This window comes from Rhodamnia argentea, chromosome 10, assembly GCF_020921035.1.
Source record: "Rhodamnia argentea isolate NSW1041297 chromosome 10, ASM2092103v1, whole genome shotgun sequence".
Lineage (NCBI taxonomy): Eukaryota > Viridiplantae > Streptophyta > Magnoliopsida > Myrtales > Myrtaceae > Rhodamnia > Rhodamnia argentea.
Genome location: NC_063159.1, coordinates 4,665,066 through 4,687,911, shown reverse-complemented (window position 1 = coordinate 4,687,911; position 22,846 = coordinate 4,665,066). Strand labels below are relative to the sequence as shown.

General features: G+C 39.0%; 2 protein-coding genes across 2 annotated transcripts; both read right to left on the bottom strand.

Annotated features, from left to right (window-relative positions):
* Positions 1-992: 992 nt before the first annotated feature.
* Positions 993-3,386, bottom strand: LOC115745741 (myb family transcription factor PHL7-like). Its single transcript, XM_030681308.2, has 6 exons — positions 3,278-3,386; positions 3,027-3,103; positions 2,456-2,495; positions 2,297-2,351; positions 2,143-2,215; positions 993-1,473 (listed from the first exon to the last, which is right to left on the bottom strand). The coding sequence occupies exons 1-6, from the start codon at positions 3,384-3,386 to the stop codon at positions 1,078-1,080; spliced, it is 750 nt and encodes a 249-aa protein (XP_030537168.1). The 3' UTR covers positions 993-1,077.
* A 4,097-nt stretch (positions 3,387-7,483) lies between these two features.
* Positions 7,484-12,638, bottom strand: LOC115745745 (sulfoquinovosyl transferase SQD2). Its single transcript, XM_030681311.2, has 11 exons — positions 12,226-12,638; positions 11,306-11,372; positions 10,675-10,745; positions 9,930-10,047; positions 9,778-9,851; positions 9,520-9,575; positions 9,344-9,427; positions 9,086-9,173; positions 8,925-9,002; positions 8,568-8,624; positions 7,484-8,190 (listed from the first exon to the last, which is right to left on the bottom strand). The coding sequence occupies exons 1-11, from the start codon at positions 12,621-12,623 to the stop codon at positions 7,695-7,697; spliced, it is 1,587 nt and encodes a 528-aa protein (XP_030537171.1). The 5' UTR covers positions 12,624-12,638; the 3' UTR covers positions 7,484-7,694.
* Positions 12,639-22,846: the final 10,208 nt, after the last annotated feature.

Here is a 22,846-nt window from a genome sequence, read left to right as displayed (position 1 = left end):
AGAAAAGTGTAACTCAATGGAAAATATGGAAAATTAAGAAAACATACGTTGATAAGCAACTCAAGTGACAGTTGATATCTAATTTTAGTGGCTGATTTCATCGAAGTAAAGTTGATAGGTGACTCAAACAGTTGTTGGTAAATTCATGTAATAGTTGGTAAATTTAAGGAACTGGTAGGATAGATAGATGAAATATAAAATATGAAAGGAATCTTTTCACAGATAAAAGAAGTTAATACTATAATGGGTAAATAACTCAAATATAGAGTTGGCAATGCTAAAATCAATGAGTTTGTAACTTAAATTGAGAAAAGTTGTTGATCACTTGAAATAACGTTGGTAATTTCTAGAAAGCAGCCATAAATTTAATAGGTTGGTAAATAAGACAAATATAAGTAGGTAAACAAAAAAAAATCAAATACATGTTGGTAAGCAACTCAAATAAGAGTTGGTAGAACAAAGGTAATTAGTAATCTATCCAGAGAAAAGCTGGTCGACCAAGAAAATAAATTTAAGAAATTCGTATAGGAATTGATAAAACTGCGGCGTTTGTATGAAAGACAAATAAAAGTTAGTAAAAGGTAACGAAAGTTGATAAATTATAAATAAAAAATTGTTTGTGAGTAATTATAATGAGGGTGACTGTAAATTATGGAAAATGCAATCAGAAGAATTTCGTAGGTCGCTTAAATAAAGATGGATAAATTCATAACAGATAAAAATCAATAAACAATAAAATAGTAGCCCTTACACTATAAAAAGTAAAAATAAACCTTAGCTTTACGGCAATCATGAATACAGAATAGGAAAGGTCGGTTCCATATATATACCAAGCACACAATGTTTCCCCATCCAAGATCAAAACCAATAAGCTTCTCCTAAATCACACAAATCTTGACAACCGAACACTTCCAAGGTGGAGTTTTATTTTACTACGGTTTTACACTAACCCCTATATCGAGGGTGAATAAGAGTGCATGTGGGTAAAAATCTTCTTACAACAACGGTGTAGGCTCTAATTTTTTCGTAATATTATGCTTCTTATTTATCAGAGTTCATGAACGTCTCTCCAAAACTCTACAGGAAGCTTGGCCCCAACACTGGAGATGGGCATGAGGCAAGATTCCACAGAAAGCTGATGTCGCCGGGATCATACGATGGACCGCTGTTCGTGTCTCTCGCGGCGGTGATCGCGGGGTAGTTGTAAACGTTCGGATCGGAGTCGTGGTCTTGGGAGGTCCTAGGCCTCTTTGGAGCTCTGATCAGCACTTCCTCGGGGCCTTCCGAGTCGGAATCGGCTTCCTTGACGCGCGACTCAGACTCCTCCGAGAGGGAGGGCAGCGAAACGGAGGGGAAGCTCCGCTTGTTCGGCCTCATGCCGATGTTCGATGGCCGGACGTTGTAATGGTCATCCATCATTCTCTGAAAATATCTCCCTTGTGCTTCTATTTTGAGCCTCAAGTTCTTCTGAACCTGTTCAGACGGAAGAAAACTTGTTAGCAATTATGAGATTTCGATCCTAGACATCAAACTATGTAACAAAGAGCTTAAAAAGTGGGGATTTTTTTTTTCACATTTATCTCTTTTGGATCTTTTATGGACAAGGAACTATTACATTCATGCCAAAAGGGGTTAAGTATGTTATTATCTTTGTGATTTGATCTTCCACCTATGTTTTTTTACCATTAGTTTAAGGCACTTGTTTTCTCCATCTCTATGCTATCAAGTCCTTTGGTAACTAGCAAGAACCCTAGAGAGAGAAAAGGGAGAGGGGCTCAACAAGGGATAATTATTCAAAAAGTCCTAAACCTATTGAATGGGCGATCAGTTCAATCTTAAACATTTTAGTTATATCAATTTAGTTCTAAAGCTTTTGACAATTTACAATTTAGCCTTGCACCTATTATTTGGGTAATTGGCCAAAACGACTACAAAATTGAAAAATTTAGGGCTAAATCGGCACAATTAAAAGGTTTAGGACTGAATTAATCGCCATACAATAAGCTTAGGACATTTTAGACGATTTTCCCAGCTCAACAAAGATAGATGGCCGAGCGACCCTCGGGGGTGCTCAAGGATGGTACGCCTAGATCCAAGTCACTTTTGGACACTGAATTCTTCATATAAGGCCTGTCTCTATACCTCGTCTTGGTCACTTAATCGAGCTTGATAGTCCATTTGGGCTTGTCTGATGGCTTCTTTAAGTTGAGCACCACTGCAACAATTAACGACGAGTTGAAGAAAAACCATCTCTTGTGATTATCGAAGCGGTACAAGTGCTGCAGAATTTACTTACCATATAGCACTAAAATTAGGAAATATTTCAGAAATGCTCCGCCTTTCAAACTTCTCTGAGAGAGGAAGAAAGATAGAGATCATATCAATAAGCTTTCGATTTTTACAAGGTGGGTAAGTTTCCAAAAAAAATTTCCAAGTGGAAATTTTGCGCACTTACTGGGAGGTTGCTCAGAAACGAGTGTTGACATCCTGTATTTCTGCAATATAATACCGACAGAAAGAAAAGAAAAATCATTGTTGATATTGTCGAGGAAGTTAAGAAATTACATAAACAATTAGAAGAGACAATACTTATGTTCCGCCACCCTCGGTTAAAATCCTTAAGCTCAACATGTAATTCATCAAAAATAAGACCAAACCCCTCAGAATTTATCAATTGTGTAATGGGGTAATTGTACGGCTAAATATAAAGGATTTCTATTATGTAATAACATCGTAAGACTGAATGAGTTAGTGTTTCTTTTCTATTTTGATTAGTCTTTTCGTTCTTCCGAAATCGAGAATATTTCATCAGTGCACCATTTACGTTGCTCTCACTACCCAAGATTGTATCCGCTAGTATAAATATAGTGTTATGTTAGGCAATGCGACGTAGGAAAAATAACTACGGAAAATACAACCAGGATGAGTTTCGAACTGAGTTAACACAAATTACACAATTTCTTGATGCATGATCCGAGGAGATTGTAAGGTAAAACGAGATGAAGAGATAGGGCAAGACGGCAGACCTGCAAGTGGCTTTTGATATGGTAGATGGTGAGTCCATGAACGTCCATAGCCTTCAAGATCCCCTTAGGCGTAGCCCCTCCAAGAAGCAAAAGAATACCGTCAAACAGGCAATAGGAGGATGATTTTGCCAATGGAAAAAGCAAAGCATAACTCGGCAGGAGCTTAAAAGGGGTGGCCGAAACGGCGATCCACTCTCTGGCTAACACACAGAGAGAGAGAGAGAGAGAGAGAGAGAGAGAGAGAGAGTTACTGTCGGCGCCACCGAGCTGCTCCACGGCCGCCACAAACCGGTCGTGCAGCTCTTGGGTCCAGCGCAGGCGCTCCTTCCCCAAGCCGTGCGAACCGCGGCTCGAGCCCATGTCGGGGGAGCACGCGAGGAGGAGAAGAGGGCAAGGTCAGAGAGATTGCAGTTTATCGCATGAGCTCTAGGTTTGGACGCGAGATATGCAGAGGGGGGGTTATAGAGATGGCGGAAAGACGAAACAAGACAAGAACAGATGGACAGGTTGGAGACAGGAATGGCGAAATGGCGATGATAACCAAGGCGAGGTTCTTGGTAGGCGAAGATGCCGTGAAATGTCTTACAACTGCTTTTGTACGTGAGAGTCGAAAGCCAAAGGGCACTTTATCCATCATGGAGTCGCGAGAATGCCTAGGAGACCATTGATTATGGGGCTTGACGTTTCCAAGAATAGATAGATGATCGAGCACAAGCACGGTCGGTCAGACACGTTTTGGACCAGAGTCAAGTCAACTAGAGTCAAACTCTGGGGGAGTATAAGCGTAGCCTTTGGGACGTTGGAGGGCAAAGAGATGTGGCCAGCGTGGTGAGCTTCGCGGGTGGCCGGTGAGGTTGATGGTCCTCAGCCACCGGCCGAAGGAAGAAGAAAGAGCAAAAACAAAAAAAAAGAAAAGAAAAAGAAGACATTCAAAATATATTAAGATATTATTAAAAATCATCATGTCAATACTGACAGCGCCACATTGAAAATTTCCAGTCAAGATTTCATCGTATGGATTGAATTGGCATGAATACAAAAGAGTTAGGACTCAATTGATAAAAAATAATATTTACGATTGAATTAACATAATTATAATAAATTTAAGATTTTTTTTGGTAATTTCCATGGACGTGGATCTGTCTTTTTTTACTCAGCTGAATTGCAGACAGTCCTTTTGATGCCCCATTTTGTGCGATTTTGGACAGAGTGGGTGAATGGGATGTACTAGGTGGTAAGTTGGTGACATTGCAATTTCAGGTCAACCTTACATATGACATCATGTTAATTGAAGCCTATGCCTCTCTCTAATTCTGGTCAACGCCACATCAGAAAAAAAATGGATTGGACGTTCCATCCTCGGTCTCTCCTCCCAATTTCTGATGGTCTGATGTCGTTAAAAGGTTGAAACACCGGGTTACGATCATACTAAGAACCAAAACCCTTATCAAAAGAGAAAGAAAGTATCGTCTCTTTCTTTCACAGTCGACACACCACCACCACCCATAAGGTTATGATACCAGATCTGGCCTCGCCACGCCATTGTTGCCACCACCCCCGCCACCATCACCGGCGCTAGTACTGGCACCGGCACAATTGTTCATTCACTCACTACCCGCCTTTACATTACGCTCATTTGACACAATGGGTTGAATATCTAATCTCACACAATTCAGTTCACGGCTAGGAATCACGTGCATGCACCCGTTTCGTCCAAGAAAAATTTGGATATGCATTAGGTAAGGAAGGGACTTCCACATAATATGTGGAAGTCGTTTGGCTATATAGGTGTTGGGCACTCCAAGCTCTCTCAACTAAGAAATAACTGTCGGGTCCTGGAAGGATTCATCTTCTCGACTCGAGTAGAGAGTATCTCTCCCGATCTGATCCGAGAGTATTTTGTTTTTTTCATCTATTTTTTGTGTTCTTTTCTTTGCTCGCTAGGTGTATTTTCCCATTTCAACATTATGAATCAAACCGCCGCTTTAGATCCTCCATACCAAGAAGTTTGACATAACCAAGGAGGAATACTATGACTTCCTATTGCCCCGAAAACACTGCTTCTTCGAGTTTGGAAGCTCTCATCTCCCGAGCTAAATCTAAGTCTTGGAGCTCTTCTATCTGAATCTAGGTCTTGATCTAGAAGCTCCTTAGAGGTGTTTATGCACTCGTCCAACCTCTCCTGATATAGATTTAGATTTGAGAGTTTGTTTAACTTGTTTTTTGTGCCTCTGTGCACCGATGATATTGAAGACACTGAACTTAGGTGCACATCTCCCACTTGGCAAACCATAGATATCGGAGAAGGGATTATGGTGGTGCTCATCACCGATGACAATGCGAGATTCGTTTGATCGGTCGTCGATGAGAGTGTGCTTATAATAGCAGTTTGTGCTTTATTGTTTTACTTTGCTATTTGGAATTTACTTCGCTTTGAACATCCCATATATCATCTTGATATATGAGTAAACCATTTATTTTCTAAAAAAAAAAAATCGTTGGGCTAATATCTGAGTTATTCATCCAATATATACAAAACCTAATTAACTGTATTCACTAACAACAAAAGAGCCATGATGAAACTATAGCTCCATCACTCAAGTAGAAGGGGTGGGCAGCGATCAGGCTACTCAGCCTCGAGCTCATATCGGACATGTATTCGATAAAATTATAATAAAAAATTAAATTTATGTTATTTGTCTTGATCAGTCCTAAACCTTTTAATTTGGTCAATTTAATCATGAAATTTTTGAGAATTTGTCGATTCAGTCATAAGCCTTTCAATCGTGCTAATTTTATCCTAAAACTTTTGATTATTTGCCAATTTAGTAATAAATATTTTGATAATTTGTCAATTTAGTTCTTATTATCGGCGTGGACTATTTTAATAAAATTTTGTAGACTTTTCTCTTCTTCTTTTATTTCCTTCTTTTCTTTTCTTTTCTTTTTTCTTAACCTAGGCGGGTGAGGATGCCGACCAATCCTTCCCGACCATAGGTGAGGGCTGAAGACCCTCATTTGTGGCCGGCCTAGGGTTAGAAAAAGAAATAAGAAAAAATACTAATAACAAATTCAAAAATATTTAAAGAATTACCCATGTTAGCTCTGGTTGTGCCACGTGGAACGGCACCGACTAGATTGTCACGTCGGCGATTTTCGCTTAAAATTGGTTAGAATGACTAAATTGTTACTTCGTCAAAAGATTTAGGACTAAATTAACAAATCATCAAAAGTTTAAGCATTAAATTGGTGCAATTGAAAGATTTAGGATTGAATTGAAAAAATGTCAAAAGGTTAAGGTCTAAATTGGATAAATTAAAATGTTTATGACTGAATTAGTACAAGTACAATAGATTCATGTATTTTTTGGTAATTTTTCCCGCTATGAATCTCATCTAACATTCCGAAGAGAGAATAGGAGCAAGATGAAGGGCATCTTACATTGGCGCCTTTTTAGCTACTGATTATTTCATCAAGATTGCAATGAGGGTACTCAAGTTATCTCGAGTTTCAGTATCTTCTAACACGGGTCGGGTCCTATTTGAATAGTGCTCAATCGTGGGTTTGACCGGGTTGGCTTCTTTTTCTCTGCTTTCGAAGTCGATCGGGTCGAACGGACTGTAACATCTTGCATTGGTTTCACGTGATTCTTGCAGAAGTCGGCCATGACTTGGCCGGCCAAGACCGTGGCATGACCTGGCCCGTGTCTTGGCCACTGGCCCACCACCGGGGAAGAATCCATCATGAACTACCATTATTACCAGGACTATGAAAATGCAACTACAGTCCAGCTTGTCATCTTTGCAACAGCATACATCCATCAGAGTCTGCGATTGTCGTTAGGAACCAGCATAGAACCAGGAATCATCTCTAATTTTTCCTCAAGCTAATTGTCGTTTCAAGTTATCATCATCCTTAGTTGGTGCCAGGAGATTCTCAAGCGATGTCATCGGCGCAACGAATGGACCGTAAGATCTTACATTCAGTTTCACATGATTCTAGCCTAATTCGGCCAAGTTAGATCTTACATTCAGTTTCACATGATTCTAGCGTAAGTCGGCCACAACTTGGCCGACTTGCCCACCACCGGGGAAGGATCCACCGTGAACTACCAAAGAAAGGGCAGGCGACTCCATCATTACTACAAGGTCTACGAAAATGTGATAAGTCCAGCTTGTCATCTTAGCAAACATCTTAGATCCATCAGACTCTGCGATGAGGTTGCATTATCTGATTAGAAAAGGAAATGAATCATACGAGCTATTACCCAGGATTTCCAGGCACGTTCTAGTTTGGCCTCCTCTGCATCATCCGATTTCAGCATAAAATCTTCCACACCCGAGATGGGCACTGTCCTGTTCGGACTTTACCAGAGGCCACCATCTTGAGCGGCGCCTACCACGATCTTTGAGCAATGTCAAGGAGGCGTTGAGGGGCAAAAGGGAAAAGAAAAGGAATTGCAAACCAAAATGACATCCTTGTTGATAAATTTCGATGTCGCAAATGACCACGACTTTATGGTCCCTCAATTATACAACAAATGAACATATCCCCAACAATAGGACACTACAGAAGATACATCAAGAGGCACAGATCAAATGACTCTTCAAAGTATCACAAATGCAAACGTTCACAACTGAGGCATCATGGTCATCATCATCATCACCATCACCTGTATGTCACTTCCGGGGATGGGAAGAGCCGTTTAGCTAGCCACTGAATCGGCCTGAGCAGCTGCGCCCTCTTCTTGCGCCAGAACCAGATGGCCGCATTGTATTGCTCATTGCGGATTTTGCGCGTGGCTGCTCTCCAGTCGTACTTCTCCATCTCCTCGCGAGCAGCCTTACCAATGGTTTCTCTCAACTCACCGTTCTGCAGAAGAGGCTGGAGTTTGCTCATGCAGTCATCTAGGTCTCCGGGATTGAAGAGGAAACTGGTTTTCCCATCCTGTTCCGGAGGGATGATGTCCGGTACCCCTCCAGCGCGAGCCGCCACCACGGGAATACCCGAGGACATGGCCTCCAGAACGACAAGGCCAAGTGTCTCGGATTCTGAAGGCATCAAGAATACGTCACCACTTGCATACGCCTGGGATAGCTCTTCACCTTGTAGCATCCCAGTGAATACTGCAGGCATCCCGGTGAAAATCCTTTCCAGTTCCTCCCTGTCAGAAAGTAGCCAATATGTCTTTTACAGGATTCAAACAGCTTATTTCCACGTACAATTAGGTGACATCGCAGGACAACTTGCTAGAACTACATCAAGTCCAACAATTCCGGTCAAAAACAGAATCTGGCCAAGATTCGATCATTGATTCTCAAATAGTGCACGCTCATGTACCACTTAGGTTGATCCTTAGTTTCTTATTTCAGGAATTTATAATTCTAAAAAATGGCCATTTCCCCCCATCAACGCAATTACTTGGATAAGCCCTAATCATATCCAAGGAACTCTCTGTCCCTCTCCTTCTCCCTCTTCCTCTCCCCCTCTCTAAGAAGAAAAAAAATTATGGCAGAGTATTAACTCTTGAAATTCAGTTACCTGTAGGGTCCATCACCAATGAACGCAATCCGTGCATCAGGGAGCCTGTCCATCACGCTGCCATACCACAGAGTAAAGAATTCTAAGGCTTCAAAAATTACATGAAAAAGGAAGAGCAGGAACAGCAGCTTGTTTTGACTAGAAAATATGTTAAAGGAGTTCCACAAATGTACCCTTCCAAGGAAGATATTAAAGTCGGTACTTAGATATCTCACAAAATTTCATCTTTTGAAACTGATATTTAATAGAAGAAGAGAACTGTAAGGACTAGACAGTGATCCCCTGATTACAGGTTAATATCCAGTATAATTTCCTGAGGCAAGTTTTTTCTACCAATGTAGTAAGACAAAGAGGTACCTTTTAGTAAAATCCAAGCTCTTCTCAACCCCAAGTCTTCCAACATGAACAATCAACGGTTTCTCTGGTTCACCATTGCTGATCACAGATATGCGAGAATGAGATATACACCCAAATCACATCACTGAAACGCAGAGGGCACAAAGAAGTTTGAAGCCTACCTCAGTCTATATCGCATTTCTTGAGAACGGAAACGAGGGTTGAAGCTTTCAGAATCAACACCTTTATTCCAAAGGCGGATCTTGTTTGCTGAATAATAGCGTAGTAAAACAAGATCAGTCTATCACGCCATTGCAATGCAACATTTGATTACTTTAATTTATCCAAAAAAAAAAATTTGAATTCAGTGGCTATCGACAAGCAGGTTTTGTCTTGCGGAGTTTTTAAGTCCTTGTGAAGAGTTAATTTACTTTACCCACCTGTCGTGACTCTGTAAGCTTGGAGTTCCTTCCCTAATGCAGCTGATGGCACCAAAGTCAGATCAGCAGCTCTGTGAAGAAATTCTACCAAGGAAAAAGAAAAGGAAGAAAGTCACAAAAACAATTAAGGAAAAGCATCAAGAGATTCATTTTAACAGGCATCCTTGGATTCTCACTTATTATCAGCCACATGGGTTGCACCAGCCAACTAAACGTGTACCTTGGTATGTAACTGCAAAGTGTAAACAAGAGAAGAATCAAACTCTGGTCTTTTCCAGTGAAAAAAATAACTAGACACCTGATTATTTCAAGTTCACTCTTGAAACATTATCAAAACAGGAAAAAAAATTGGAACATACTTAGAAGTTGAACATAACTAATATTGCAGTACAAACATTAGGAAATGAGGGAAATCAAAGAAAGGTTCAACTTACACTGGGACATGAGTATGGTAAGACATAACTATGGGAACACATAACATTTTTGCAATGGCAAGCGCACCAAAAACCTGCAACATTGTGAATAAGCTATTTCTTTAAGTTCTTCAATCTATGTGCCAGCAAATCAACAGAGGCCAATCACTTACCATTATACCCGGTGACGATGCATGGATTATGTCAGGCTTGAACTTTGCAACCTCCGAAATTATTCTAGGACTGAGAGCCAGGGAAAGAGGAACCTTCTGATACCACGGACAAGGAAAGCTGAAAAGAGAGGATCAAAGACACAATATACTTAGTTGGAGAAGAAACTGGAAATGGATAAAAGAGAACAAGATTGTATGAAAAATTCTTCAAAGCAGGGATGCCAATATAAAAGAATTTTATTTTGTGCACTCTTTCCAAATAACACTATCGTACTATAGAGTAGCAAAGGGAATTTTGCACAAAGCCTGTTCACCAACTTCTCCAATTTACAGGTTCTCTACATTGGATGGTGTTGAGCAGTTATCAACCAGAATTTGACAATTGATAGAGATTTGCTGCTCTAGCCTTCTTTCTAGATTCAGGAGAACCCAAACAAAAACAACAATGAAGCATTGATGGACATGGTATGTGTTATTCCTTTTTTCCATTTATTCTCTATTAAATTAGAGATGGTCCCAATTCCTAAAAGCTTCTTAACTGTTCCCGCTCAGGATTATGAGACAACATGCAATTAAAGTATCTAGAGTGCTATCACTTCTACATCTTTGGGCCTTCTATTTGATTGGTGAGGTGAATAACTCAGAGGCAGAGAAAAACCTACATAATGCATTTCAGTAAGGACACAGATGATGATGACATATTTCAATTGCAGAAAATCACGTGAAGTTAGAAAACTTTTACAACCTTCGTGATCCGATCAACTTAGCCCCATAAAATTCATCAGGTACTCCTTCATGTGTGGTCACAACCATCACCTGCAATCCCATCATTTAAGAAATATCTATCAGATACGAAAAATGTAAGACAAATATAACATTCATGAATACTATGAATCGCATGTTTAAAGAAGTGACAAGTTTTCCATGTGAAAGGACCTTCTAAGAAGTGGGTCTGTTTGGAGAGGATTCTACATTTAACTTCTTACATTTGTAAATCTGGTGGCTCACATATTTTGACTTCTATTCAACTCAGAAAAGCTTAAACCTTTCCAAAAAATTCAAACATTTGATTTTTTTTTAATAATTTATCAAACTGGAAATGAGTTTTTCCATCTTCAAAATCTGAGGGAAAAGTAATAAGTATAGCCATAAGTAGTCTTCCTACGCTTCCAGATTCTAGCCTACGTGTAAGTAACTGATGATAATTACTAAACCCCAACCCAACTGAAGCACTACCTAGCACTACCGTCTCTTTTCAGCTAGCAGTCCAGATTAGCATCAGTTCTTCCTTTAGTGTAATGTGACTATAGTTTTGCTGCCAGGGGCCAACCCAATAAACACATTTGGAATGTAGAAGCGCATGAACATGAACTTACCTCATCTCCCATTTCACGCAAATACTTGATGAAATTCTGGAACCGATTCTTGTAGCCTGATACATAGCTGTGAAAGCAAAAACATGAGAAACATATTCATGAGTGTCATTCCGTTTGATAGACGCAAAGATCATTTCTTAGACTTGGAAAGATGGATTTCATAATCTGCTATCAGAACGCATGAAGCATACGTTTCATCCAATAGATTATGTCAATTGGTACCTCAATGGTTCATCCTATCGAAGCATAAGATAACATGATAAGAATGACATGAGCCTGCATACACTGAGGCACGCATATGCCTGACTAAAAGCTTTATGGAGACAAGAATTTAACAAAGACTTGATTAATCACACAGTCACAAGTATGGCTTCTAGATTGCCCATCCACAATGTTCAATCGCAACCCAACGTATGTATAGCCAGAAAAACATTAGTGAAACTCTAAAATTCAGGGTATAACAATTGAATGCTTGCAAGGCCAATCTAGATCAATGGGGGGAAAGACTCTGTACTGATCCCAATTACGCAAAGAAAACATTTTTTTTAAAGACAAAAATCACATCTGTAGAAAAAATCAGCCTATCCCAAAGAAACCGCCAAGCCAAACAACACATCACACCAGACAGCAGCTGGAATCTCGCGATAAAATACTCTCACAATGTTGGTAACAGGACCAAGCAAAAGCACTACTTCGTTCCTAATAACACCTGAAATCACCGAAGCTCCAGACACGTCCCAAAAGAAAAAAAGAAAAGAAAAGAACGGAAATTGAATCCAAGATCGACACAAATCGACCAAAGGCGACCGCTTTTTCACCCATGGACTCCCATGGAAAGCCCCCCCAGCCACCTCGTCATTTCATCAAACGGCGGAAGACGGTCAGAACCCACAAGTCAAGAATCAAGGAACAAGACTCACGCGAAGGGAGAAGGCTCGACGAAGAGAGCAATCCGACGAGGCCTCGAGCTGTTCTCGGCATCGAGCAAAAGAGGGGGAGCCTCTTCCTCCTCCTCCTCCTCCTTCCTGAGCTCGCTGATGGTCATTTTGACAAGAACCTCCCTCCTCCTCCTCCTCCTGCTCCTGCTGCCGCCGCTGCTGCCCACCGAGCCTCTGCACCACGCGGGCCGAGCGAACAGGCAAATGGGTCCGGATCGGGAAGAGCAAGAGAGGGGGCGGGGCCGCCTCGCGGGAGGGACAGAGCAAGAAGAAGAAGAAGAAGAAGAAGAAGAAGAAGGAGGAGGGGCGGCGGAGCAGGCGATGCGGGGAGGGAAGGAGGGAGGAGAGAGAGTGCGGCTGATGGAGAGAGAAGGGGACATGGCTTGTGGGGTGGTTATATAATGGACAGAGAGAGAGCGAAGCTTTGAGGGGGAGCGATTAAATTTGGGAAGGGGGATGGAAGTGGCCGAGTTTGGAAGAGAGAGAAAATATTTGGAGCAGGAATCTGAGTCTCTTGACGACGACTCTCTCTCTTTCTCTCTCTCTTTCTCTCTCTCTTGGCTGGCGATTGGATCAAAATGGATATTCTTTCTTCACCCCCGGCCACGGGTATCGTTTCGGAACATGTGTTAGCATATGCTATTGGCACCCCTGTATTTTCCCCCTATTTTCCCTTGCTTTCTTTTTTCTCTTTTGAATACTCTTGGAACTTTTATGACGTCATAATCATTTTTTTAGCGTCATTCCAAAGATGGATTGTCCCCCCCCTTTTTTTTTCCTTCTTCGAGGGCCAACCGATGGCTGGATTTTCGACTCAACCTATCTGATTGACCGCACGGGTATCACATTTTTGCTCGATGAGCATCATTTGTCCACTAGATAGAGAGACACCTCTCTCTCGATAAGAGAGGCGATGCATCGATCACGAAGTCCGCCACGTGCTCCGGTCGCTCCTTCGAGCCTGCTCGAGATGACGGAGTCACGCGAAGGGCTCGAGGTGAAGAGGAAGTAGTTATCGTCCCAGGTCGGTCTTTTCTCGGGGTCGAGCGTGGATCGTTGGCTTCAAATCGGGTGGGACAGTAAGAAACGCTTTTCTTATGTCAATATGTTATAAAATAGTGTTGTTACAAACGTCTGTCCTACCGTATCCAAGATTGGGTCATTCACGTGCGAATCGCATTTTGTGAGGAGTCATATCTTTCGTCGGTTCAGTCCAAAAGAAACAATAATTGCAATAAACCCCGAAACGTCACATTTCTAAGATCGCAACATGATTTTTGTAACATGCAAGCAATCTGTCGAATTAAAAAAAAGAAGAATAGTCCTCTCCGAAATAACGGATATATAAATATATATATTCTTATTATGGAAAAGAAAAATATTTAATAATGTACAGTGTACTTCTCGACTGCTGGCGTGCGTGAGTACATACCAGCCCCACATGCTAATAAGGTCAGCCTCCACCTTAATTAACAAACACATTAATTGTTTTGTTACATCCTCCCTCTCGTGTGTTCATTTGGACAACTTGTCGCATTGCGTTTACGTTCGTTATGGCGTCCGAGTCCGACAACCTGATATGTTTTTAAAAATCATAATCTCAAGATATTCCAATGTGTTCATCCAAATTGATAGAAGAGAAGTCCGAGCGAAAGAGCTTCCGGGCAAGTCGAAAGGGAAATCATTCCCCGCCAATGTGCTCGTCAGTGCCTAACTGTGTTATCGTATTCTTAGATTAATCGGAGTTCAGCCGGATATTATTTTAATTACAAGAAATTCCTTTCATGGTGCCACAAACTCGACTTCTTTTCGTGAAATTCGTGATGTAAAAATCTATGTTTTATCCAAGGCTAATGCGATAGAAAATCTCGAATCGATAATCCAGTGCGCTACGTTTATCTCGAACTAATTCTCATGTCATATAAAGTACCGAACCGTTGCACCAGTGTAACATTTGCCTCCCAACTAACTTTCATGTTGAAAAATCTCAAGTCGGCACACCTTGTATGGCATCTATCCTAAAACAAATTCCACGTCACACAAAATTACAGGAATTTTGACGAATTTTTAGGTGATGAGATTTTTGAATTTTTTTCAACTCGAAAATTAGTTCAAGAACAACGTGGGACGAATATACTTATTTGAGATTTTTCGTGAGACGATAATTAGTCAGAAGTAGATTTGGCACGGACGCGCTGTTCGGAAGAGGGGGAGGGGTGCGTAGGATACCGGGTTGCCCCCACGTGGGTAAAATTATGGTTATGATTGGCGGGGTCTGTCGTACCATGTGCTCAAGTAAAGTCACTGTCCCAATTTTGCCTCTTGTCTCTGCCAGAGGACAATGCCACGTGGCACGCGCATCCTCCAGAAGAAAATATCTGGTCATGAATTTTGACCCCACCCTTTTTGTGGGGCCCAATCCCCCTCGATTTCCTCCATTTTCACCCCCCGGCTCCAAAAAAATTGACAGTTGGCTTTATTTTTTTCAGACCATATGATACGATAGCCTTCAGTACCGCTTCAGTCTCATTTATTTATTTCTTTTGTTATTATTTTTTGGCAGAAAATTCTCTTTATTATTTTATACCCTTTTTTTTTTTTTTTTTAGGGTTTGCGCACGCATGCTTTTGCTCGAGTAATCTTCATATGCGTTCGGAATACGGCATTATTCGCCGCGTTCATGACAAGCGTTGACCGTTGACCTCACAGCTGACCCTGTTGGGGGTGGAATAACTCCCAATTTAAAACTCGTTTATTTTCTGTTTGAATGGATTTTCTTTTTCTTTTTCATCCGGGGGAGAGACAAAAGTAAATGCCGGAGAAAACGGAAAATGATTCGTTAAATGGAGTCGAAGAATGTATTTAAGATGTGTTTGTTTCATGATGATTTGAAAAATATTTTTTTTATAAAAAATTTTTTTGCATGTATCACTTGAAAAAAATAAATGGACGAGAAATATTTTCATCGTTCACGAAAATATTTAGACATAAATTATTGTCGATAGTGAAATATTTCTCATTGACTAATTATTTCAAGTCATAGAAGAGTTCGTTTTTAAGAAAATACTTTTCTTCAAATCATTATTATCATTGGCCAAATATTCGCTTATGATATGACTGGAGCTTGCGAACTCATGAATCAGGTTACAACGTTTTATCCCTACGTTGCTGCCGTGCTCGGTGGTGATAACCGAAGGAGCAAATGGTTGCGAAATCATCTATAAATGGTACTGCCAAACAATAATTCTTGAAAATTAAAGAATTATGTCGCTAAAGATGGTAACGTTGACATGGGTGATCCTGTCCCGCACGCTTGACTAAACTAGTATTAATCCAATAAACCACGGGATTAGATTTGGTTTGGATGAATTTCCAAGCAAGGATTTCTTTATTGTCTTTTCCTTCACTCGATTGATCTAGCGTTCGATATAGGTCAAAGGCTTCTCCATATTCTGAAGGAACCAATAAAAGTCGAGTCCTTTTTTTTTTTCATGAAGTTGTTTATACAAGCAATGTCCAGACGTGGTAGCATCTTCTTCATAAATTATGTTAGTAATATATTCCATACAACTCGGGATAATTGTCAAAGAGTCCTACGTACGACAGTTAATTAAGTCCTAAACTTTCAAATTTGAACAATTTAGTCCTAAATCTTTTTTACAATCTTCCAATGTGGTTATTCAGGCCAACTTTTTGATAGAAAATTGTCGACGTGAATGCTAGCTATTATACATGGCATAGTCGGCACTAATGTGGACGATTTTTACAATTTTTTTTATTCCTTTCCTTTTTCCCCCTTTTTTCTCCACCGATCGCTGGGGCCTTGGCAATAGCCGATGAGGGTAGCTGACCATAGGTAAGGGCTAACAGATCTAGGCGAGATGAGGGCATTGTGGCCCTCTCTTATGGCTGGCAGGAATGTGCAAAAGAATCGCGAACTACTCGAACCACCCAAAACGGGGTCGAATCGGTGATTCCCGATTTTAGGTGTGGAATTTCTCACCCAGACTAGACTGGTACATACATGTTTATATATATGCAATCTTAGCTCTCTCTCTCAAAGTCGGACTCTTACGTGTGGAGCCATCCGTTGGGAAAACTCCTCATGATGTTTTGAAGACGATAAAGACAATAAAAGGCTACTAATGTGCATATTGGTCAAGTAGTACCACGTGATATATACACAAGCCGGAATGATGATGATGATGTCTTGATCAACATCTAGTGTGATGATGTGTGCTCTATCACAATCGATCATGGCAGATATCCGAGTGAACAATATCATTGAGTTGTTCCATATTTAGTACAAATTCCATCTAGAACCTAGAATCTATTCGTCAAAACAGTTTTCTCATTTTTTTTTAATCTAGAACCTACCCCGCATATCTTGGAACGTAGATCTTATCACAAGTTCCAAGGTCGGTTCTAAGGTCTTCCCAAGTTTCACCTGTATTTTTTAATTTAACTATGATAGTGAATCATTACCTTTAATGACCACAACTTGCTGCTACAATCCATTGACCACAACCCATATTTAGACGCACGAATATATATAAACATTTATAAAGTAAAAGTCTTCATCATAAATTTTGTCGAAAATGAAAGCTCATACTAGTAGTTTCAAATTACACACTTATCATTAGACGCCATGGAGTATCGTAGGATTTTGCAAAAATATATACCAATAAAAATACAAAAACTTATTAAAGGTTTCATGTTCCAAGTTTCACCTACCTAGAACATGGAATCCATCTACCTATCGAAATAGATTTTTCAATTTTTGAAACTTGAAAACTACTATTCATACCTTGGAATCGGGAATCAAACGAGTTCCTTACTAGTCCGATTCTAGGTTCTACCCCGATTCTATGCTCACCAAGCTGGAAGGATCTTGATTGAGGGTGAACAAGATGAGTATAATAGGGATGTTCGTGATGACTTGGAAGGATCACGATAAGGTGAATAGTGAGATAAACCTTGGTAACGATGAACAAGCCTAGAACATTAATGCTCGTTGAGGCTTGAAAAGACTACACTTGTGAAGGTGAACAACTTGGTAGAATTATGATCGCCAATATACTTGGAAAGACTAGAAGATAGAAAAGCTTATCGCCATCAAGACAGCAAATTGTTAGCTGTAGTAGTTCTTTTAGATGAGGTGGAAAAACGGTGGCAATGCCGATGGTCCAAAGAGTATAGTGAAGACGAGGAATCTACAATAATTTTGATGTCCTTGATGGTCTTTGGATGCTGACTCGGTCATTTAGTGAAGACGAGGAGTTGGCGGGTGTGCTGATTTCCTTGGAAGCCGATGGTGCCAAAAGGATCATTGGAAAATTGATTGTAAGTCATTCGACACGATTTCGTCGGTAGACAACATCAATAGACTACTTATAATCTGTACTCCATGTCACATGAGTAATGAGCAGTATAGGTATCAAGTCCTAGAAGGTGTTGACCATATGCTCATCTAATGGGGACGTTGATTAAGATGAATATAGTCATTACAAAGGCTTAGAGTTGACCAGCAAGAGCGTATAATGTATTTGATCAACAACTCAAAGTGATGATATTTGAAGATGGTAAATGTGTTGGAGCAAGTAGAATTAAAAATCAATCATTTGTGGATTGCCTAAGCTAAGGTGTGAATATCTTAACTATGAATGTATGCTAGTTGGGAAAGCAAGATCTATCTCACATGTTATTGCTATTAACCTAGTCTTACGGATGATACATATAGACGTGTTCGACTAACAAGGAACAAAAGCCTGGGTGATAGAAAAAATCCCCATCGTGATGATAGAGAGAGGCAACAACGAAGGAAGCTTTACTACTACTGGCAAAAAACATGCATCAGCATCACTACCGATCTCGAGACCAAGGGGATGGTCAAACTTGACATCCGCAAAGAAGATTATCAAGAGAATGATGTGGCGATTGACATCCGAAAATTGGGTAAATATGCATCTTGAGTTTGTCCTACTTAGACATGCTGATCATGAAGATGGCAAAGCAATACTTGAGGAACAACTCAAGGAAGGATTCAAAGAGGAAAGAAAAAAAAAGGCAAAATCTCCAAAAGATCACATTCTTAGGGGGAGCTATGAAAGGTACAGCTGATAGTGAATCTACCGACACACACTTTTACAAAGAAATCAAGGAAACCAAAGCTTCCATTAACAGTTGATATTAGTAACATTTCGTATCAATATACGTGAACGTTTTTCTGAAGATAAATAGAAGAAAAAATCAAGTATGGACAAATCTTGATATATTTGAGCTAATTATGGCTTGAATCTTGATTATTATTATGAGGATGGAAGAAAAAGTAAATGCATCGGTACAACTGGTTAAGTGGTTCGGTTAGTCCATCATCTATGTCTCTTACTCTTTGTGAATCTCTTGTTGATATTGACGATCATGTATATTAAGATAAATGTTCATGATCCGTGCTGATGATGATGATCATATGCTGATGATGGTATCTATTGTGACGATGGAACTTATACAAGGGGAGCAACACTGGTTTTATCAAAAGTTCATGTCAATGTTTTTGCATGTTGTCTCTCAATGCTTGTCTTTGAACAAAATACAACCGATGCAATGCTTTTATCCGTAATCTCTTCTATGTTATCATTAATTATGAGTGTTTCAATTATACTTTGATGACTATCATGTCTTGTGATACTATTTAGTCATTCCTTTATGAGTATCATGACTGGAGATACTGACATATGCTTGTGCGAATTGTTGACATTATCTAAGCAGATATTTATATTTCCTTTGCAATATCATGCTTTTTACGATGAAAATGGAGAGAGAGAGTTAAAATTTGATAGTAGGCATCCATATTCCTTAATACACACACATGTTTGTTGATATAAATGACTTTTGATTTACCGAACACAAGCTTCATTACACATCTTTTTAGTTTGCATGAGCATGTCGAAGAGGGAGAGAGGTTTATTTGTGCTAAAATGAGGTGAATTACATATATATTATCACTGCATTTTTTATTGTGACAAAAAGGGGGAGAGGTTTGGTGGAATGTGCACATATGCTTGGAGAAGTATAAGTTCACATAGTAAGTGTTTATTCGTATTATAAACTCATGTGACTAAATGACTTGTGTAGAAGCATGAGTTGTTAATTCCTATTATTTGCTCATGATGTTTCTACTTGTCATCTCCTGTTTATATTCATTAAATAACTTGATTTGAGATTGCATTACATGTTTATTATGCCTTGCACTGAATTCTCATATTTGACAAGATAAATGAAAGTGTTTTATTTTTCACACATACAAATTCAATACTTTTATTACTTTTTAAGACATCTGCATATTTAGAGGTCATTTTGTCATTATAAAAAAAGGTGAGATTGTTGGAAAAACCCTTCTGGTGTTTTGAAGATGACAAAGACAATTGGTCAAGTAGTACCGGAAGATATATTCACAAGTCGCATGCGAGATGATGTCTTAATCAAGCATCGGTGTGATGCTATGTACTCTGTCACAATCAAGAATACTCTACCGATATGGAAGGATCACAATAGATAGCTAAGGTGAACAAGGTATTTAGTGTGGAGATGTCTACAAGTTGGAAGGATCTCTACAAAGGCAAACAAACAGGAAAGACCTTGATCGAGGGTGAACAAGCTAAGAAGAATGGAAATGTTTATGATAACTTGGAAGAACCAAGATAAGATGAACAATCGGATAGGCCTTAATAACAGTGAACAAGCCTATAACGATAATATTCATTGAGGCTTGGAAGGACTGTACTTGTGAAGGTGAACAACTTGGTAGAATTGTAATCACCAATATGCTTGGAAAAACTAGAAGATAGAAGAGTGGATCGCCATCGAAACAACCAATTTTTGGTTGGAGTAGTTCTTTCATATGGAATGGAAAGATGTAGCAATGCCGATGTGTGGCATCCCAATTTTCCTCGCCTAATTAATTAAAGACGATAAATATATTAGAATTAAATCACTTGACTTAGAATTAATTAATATCTTGTAATTTTCGATAATAGGCAATATGAGCTCAATTTTTCGGATGAAAAATTATGGGTAATTATCGTATGAAGGGAACACCCTCAAAATGTTACATTGCCATTTGAGTATGGTTATGGTATGAATTGACTTTGTACTTTCACTAAGTCAATTACATTGAGAAATCAATTAAAAGGACTATGGTATACATTAGTCTCTTAGAAAATTATCAAGAGCATAATATGTGATATTAGAATCAATTGAGTATTTTAACAATTCTAACGTGTCACGTGACTAATTATATATTAATAAAGTTACTAATATTATGCTAATTGAATTGCTAATTAAAGCTATAGTCAAAACTAAGGTTTAATGTACATAATGTACATAATTAAGCTTATGAGGTCAAAATGGACATTTCACTATGGAAAAAATTTTCATGGGAATTGTGCCTAATTTTTACTATGCATGAATACTATTCACCTTGTCATACTATTCATGAATACTATTCATGCCACCATTTAAACCAATGAGATTTTATGACAAAAAAAATGACTTGCACACAACCACGATTCCTTCTTCTCTCTCATCTACCCCCTTTGGCCAAAAATTACACACTCTCTCTCTCTCTCTCTCTCTTTTCTCTGAAAAAATTGCACTTACAATCTCACACAAAAATACTCTCAAGAAGTTGCAAGGAGAAATGATTGTTCTTGAGGTGTTCTTGAAGATAAAAGCAATTTTAACATCTACTTGTTACATTTATGTGAAGTATAAGATGTCTATATGTGTGTGTGTGTGCGCGAGCGCCCTCGCTCGCGCGTGCGCATGGTATATTTTGTGCTCATATGGGAGAAATTGATCAAAAGGTTAGATATTTGCAAGCTGTCCTATTTTGAGACTATTCTGAACTACTGTTTTCGTTATTTTTGTATGAAATTTTTGGACTTCAAATGTTCTTAGACTAAACACAAAAGTTGAAGAAAAGATCTTAAACTATAACATAGATTATTTTGAGAATTTTTGGGATTCATATAGTTGGCCAAAAATAATCTCTTTCCATGATTTTAAATTGTGCCTGAATTGGGACCACACTGACCTTTTGATTTTACCATTTTTGTACTATCTTTTGTCAACTTTAAATGACTTGAGACCAAACATGAAAGTCATACCTAACATCCTAAACTATGACATATATTAAATGGAAAAATTTTGGAATACACGAGGCCTTACTTTTTATTTTACTCTCTCTCTCTCTCTCTCTTTTAGGGTCTGCATGTTCTGTTTTGAGTCTAATCTGGCCCCTGAGAAAATTATTTTTGTATCTGTTCTTGTGAGTTTGTATGACTCCCAGAAAAAGTACAAAATTTTGAGCTAACATCCTAAGCTAAAACATATATTAAATTGGGAATTTTTGGGAGGATATAAGTTGGGATTAGCACTACTTTTTTTGCACTACTTGTGTTCTATCTCTGGGCATGAAATTTGATATGAATTGAGAGAATTTTCATGAAAAATATATAAAGAACTAGTTCGGAAGTAGGTCATGAAATTGTAGATCTAGATTTTAACTAAAACAAAATAAAATTTGGTGATTTTGAAAACTGATTTACTTGGGTAAACGTGCAAAATTCCTTCAGTGTGCAAAACTATCCCTAGAGGTGTAAGTCATGAATTTTGGACAAAACTCATCAATCTATGGGTCTGATGCTCCCAAGCTTAAAATGAAAATTAATCCTTACTGAATGAACTACCATTCTATGAAATTTGAGAATTTTATGATTTAAATTAATATGTTAACCATAATGGTCAATCGGGCTTAAAATTGCCCTGATTTTAGTGTTGGGGTCAAGAAAGTTATCCTATGAGAAAATGGTCCGTAAACTACGGATGATAGTAAATTGAGTGAATTGCATATGGAATGATCATGTGACACATGATTTAAATACATGTGTGGATTGATCATGAAGTAAAATGTTACAAAGAGAATTCCCATCAAATTGAGTTCGTATGGAGCCCCAAGTGTTTGGAAAGCCCCTATTGTGTGATCCGGGTAGCCCCTACTTGTGTAATCGGGGAAGCCTCCGAGTTGAAAATGCCCAAGCACGGTAAGCTTGGTAGTTGCCATACACAGATATCGGGGAGGAGTCCGTGGTTTCTTGGCAAGAAAGACTGTGAAATGTGATATGAAATATGGTTAAAGCTGAGATAAATGCATATCTGCATATGTTTTAGTGCATGGCATATTCATATGTGTGTATTTCATTCTCATCGTGTTTGCCTATCTAGATTGAATTAAGGTTTATGCATTGAGTTCATAAATAAAAATGTTGAAATTGAATTAAGGTTCTGTTAATTACCAAATATGCTCTGTTGATAAGACCAACCAGAAAAATGCATGTCTTTGGATAAATTAGTGTTGTGCGATATTTGAATCATGCCTTGTAATATTTAGATGTTTTATTTGCTGGAATATGGCTCACTCTTATTATATTTTTAGACCCCTTAGTAAATGGCAGCTACCCCCGCTACTCCAATAGCTCGTTATGGCACTCTTGTGGATTTAGAGGCGTTTGTGTACGACTTTACCAACCTCGCTTTCCCTAGT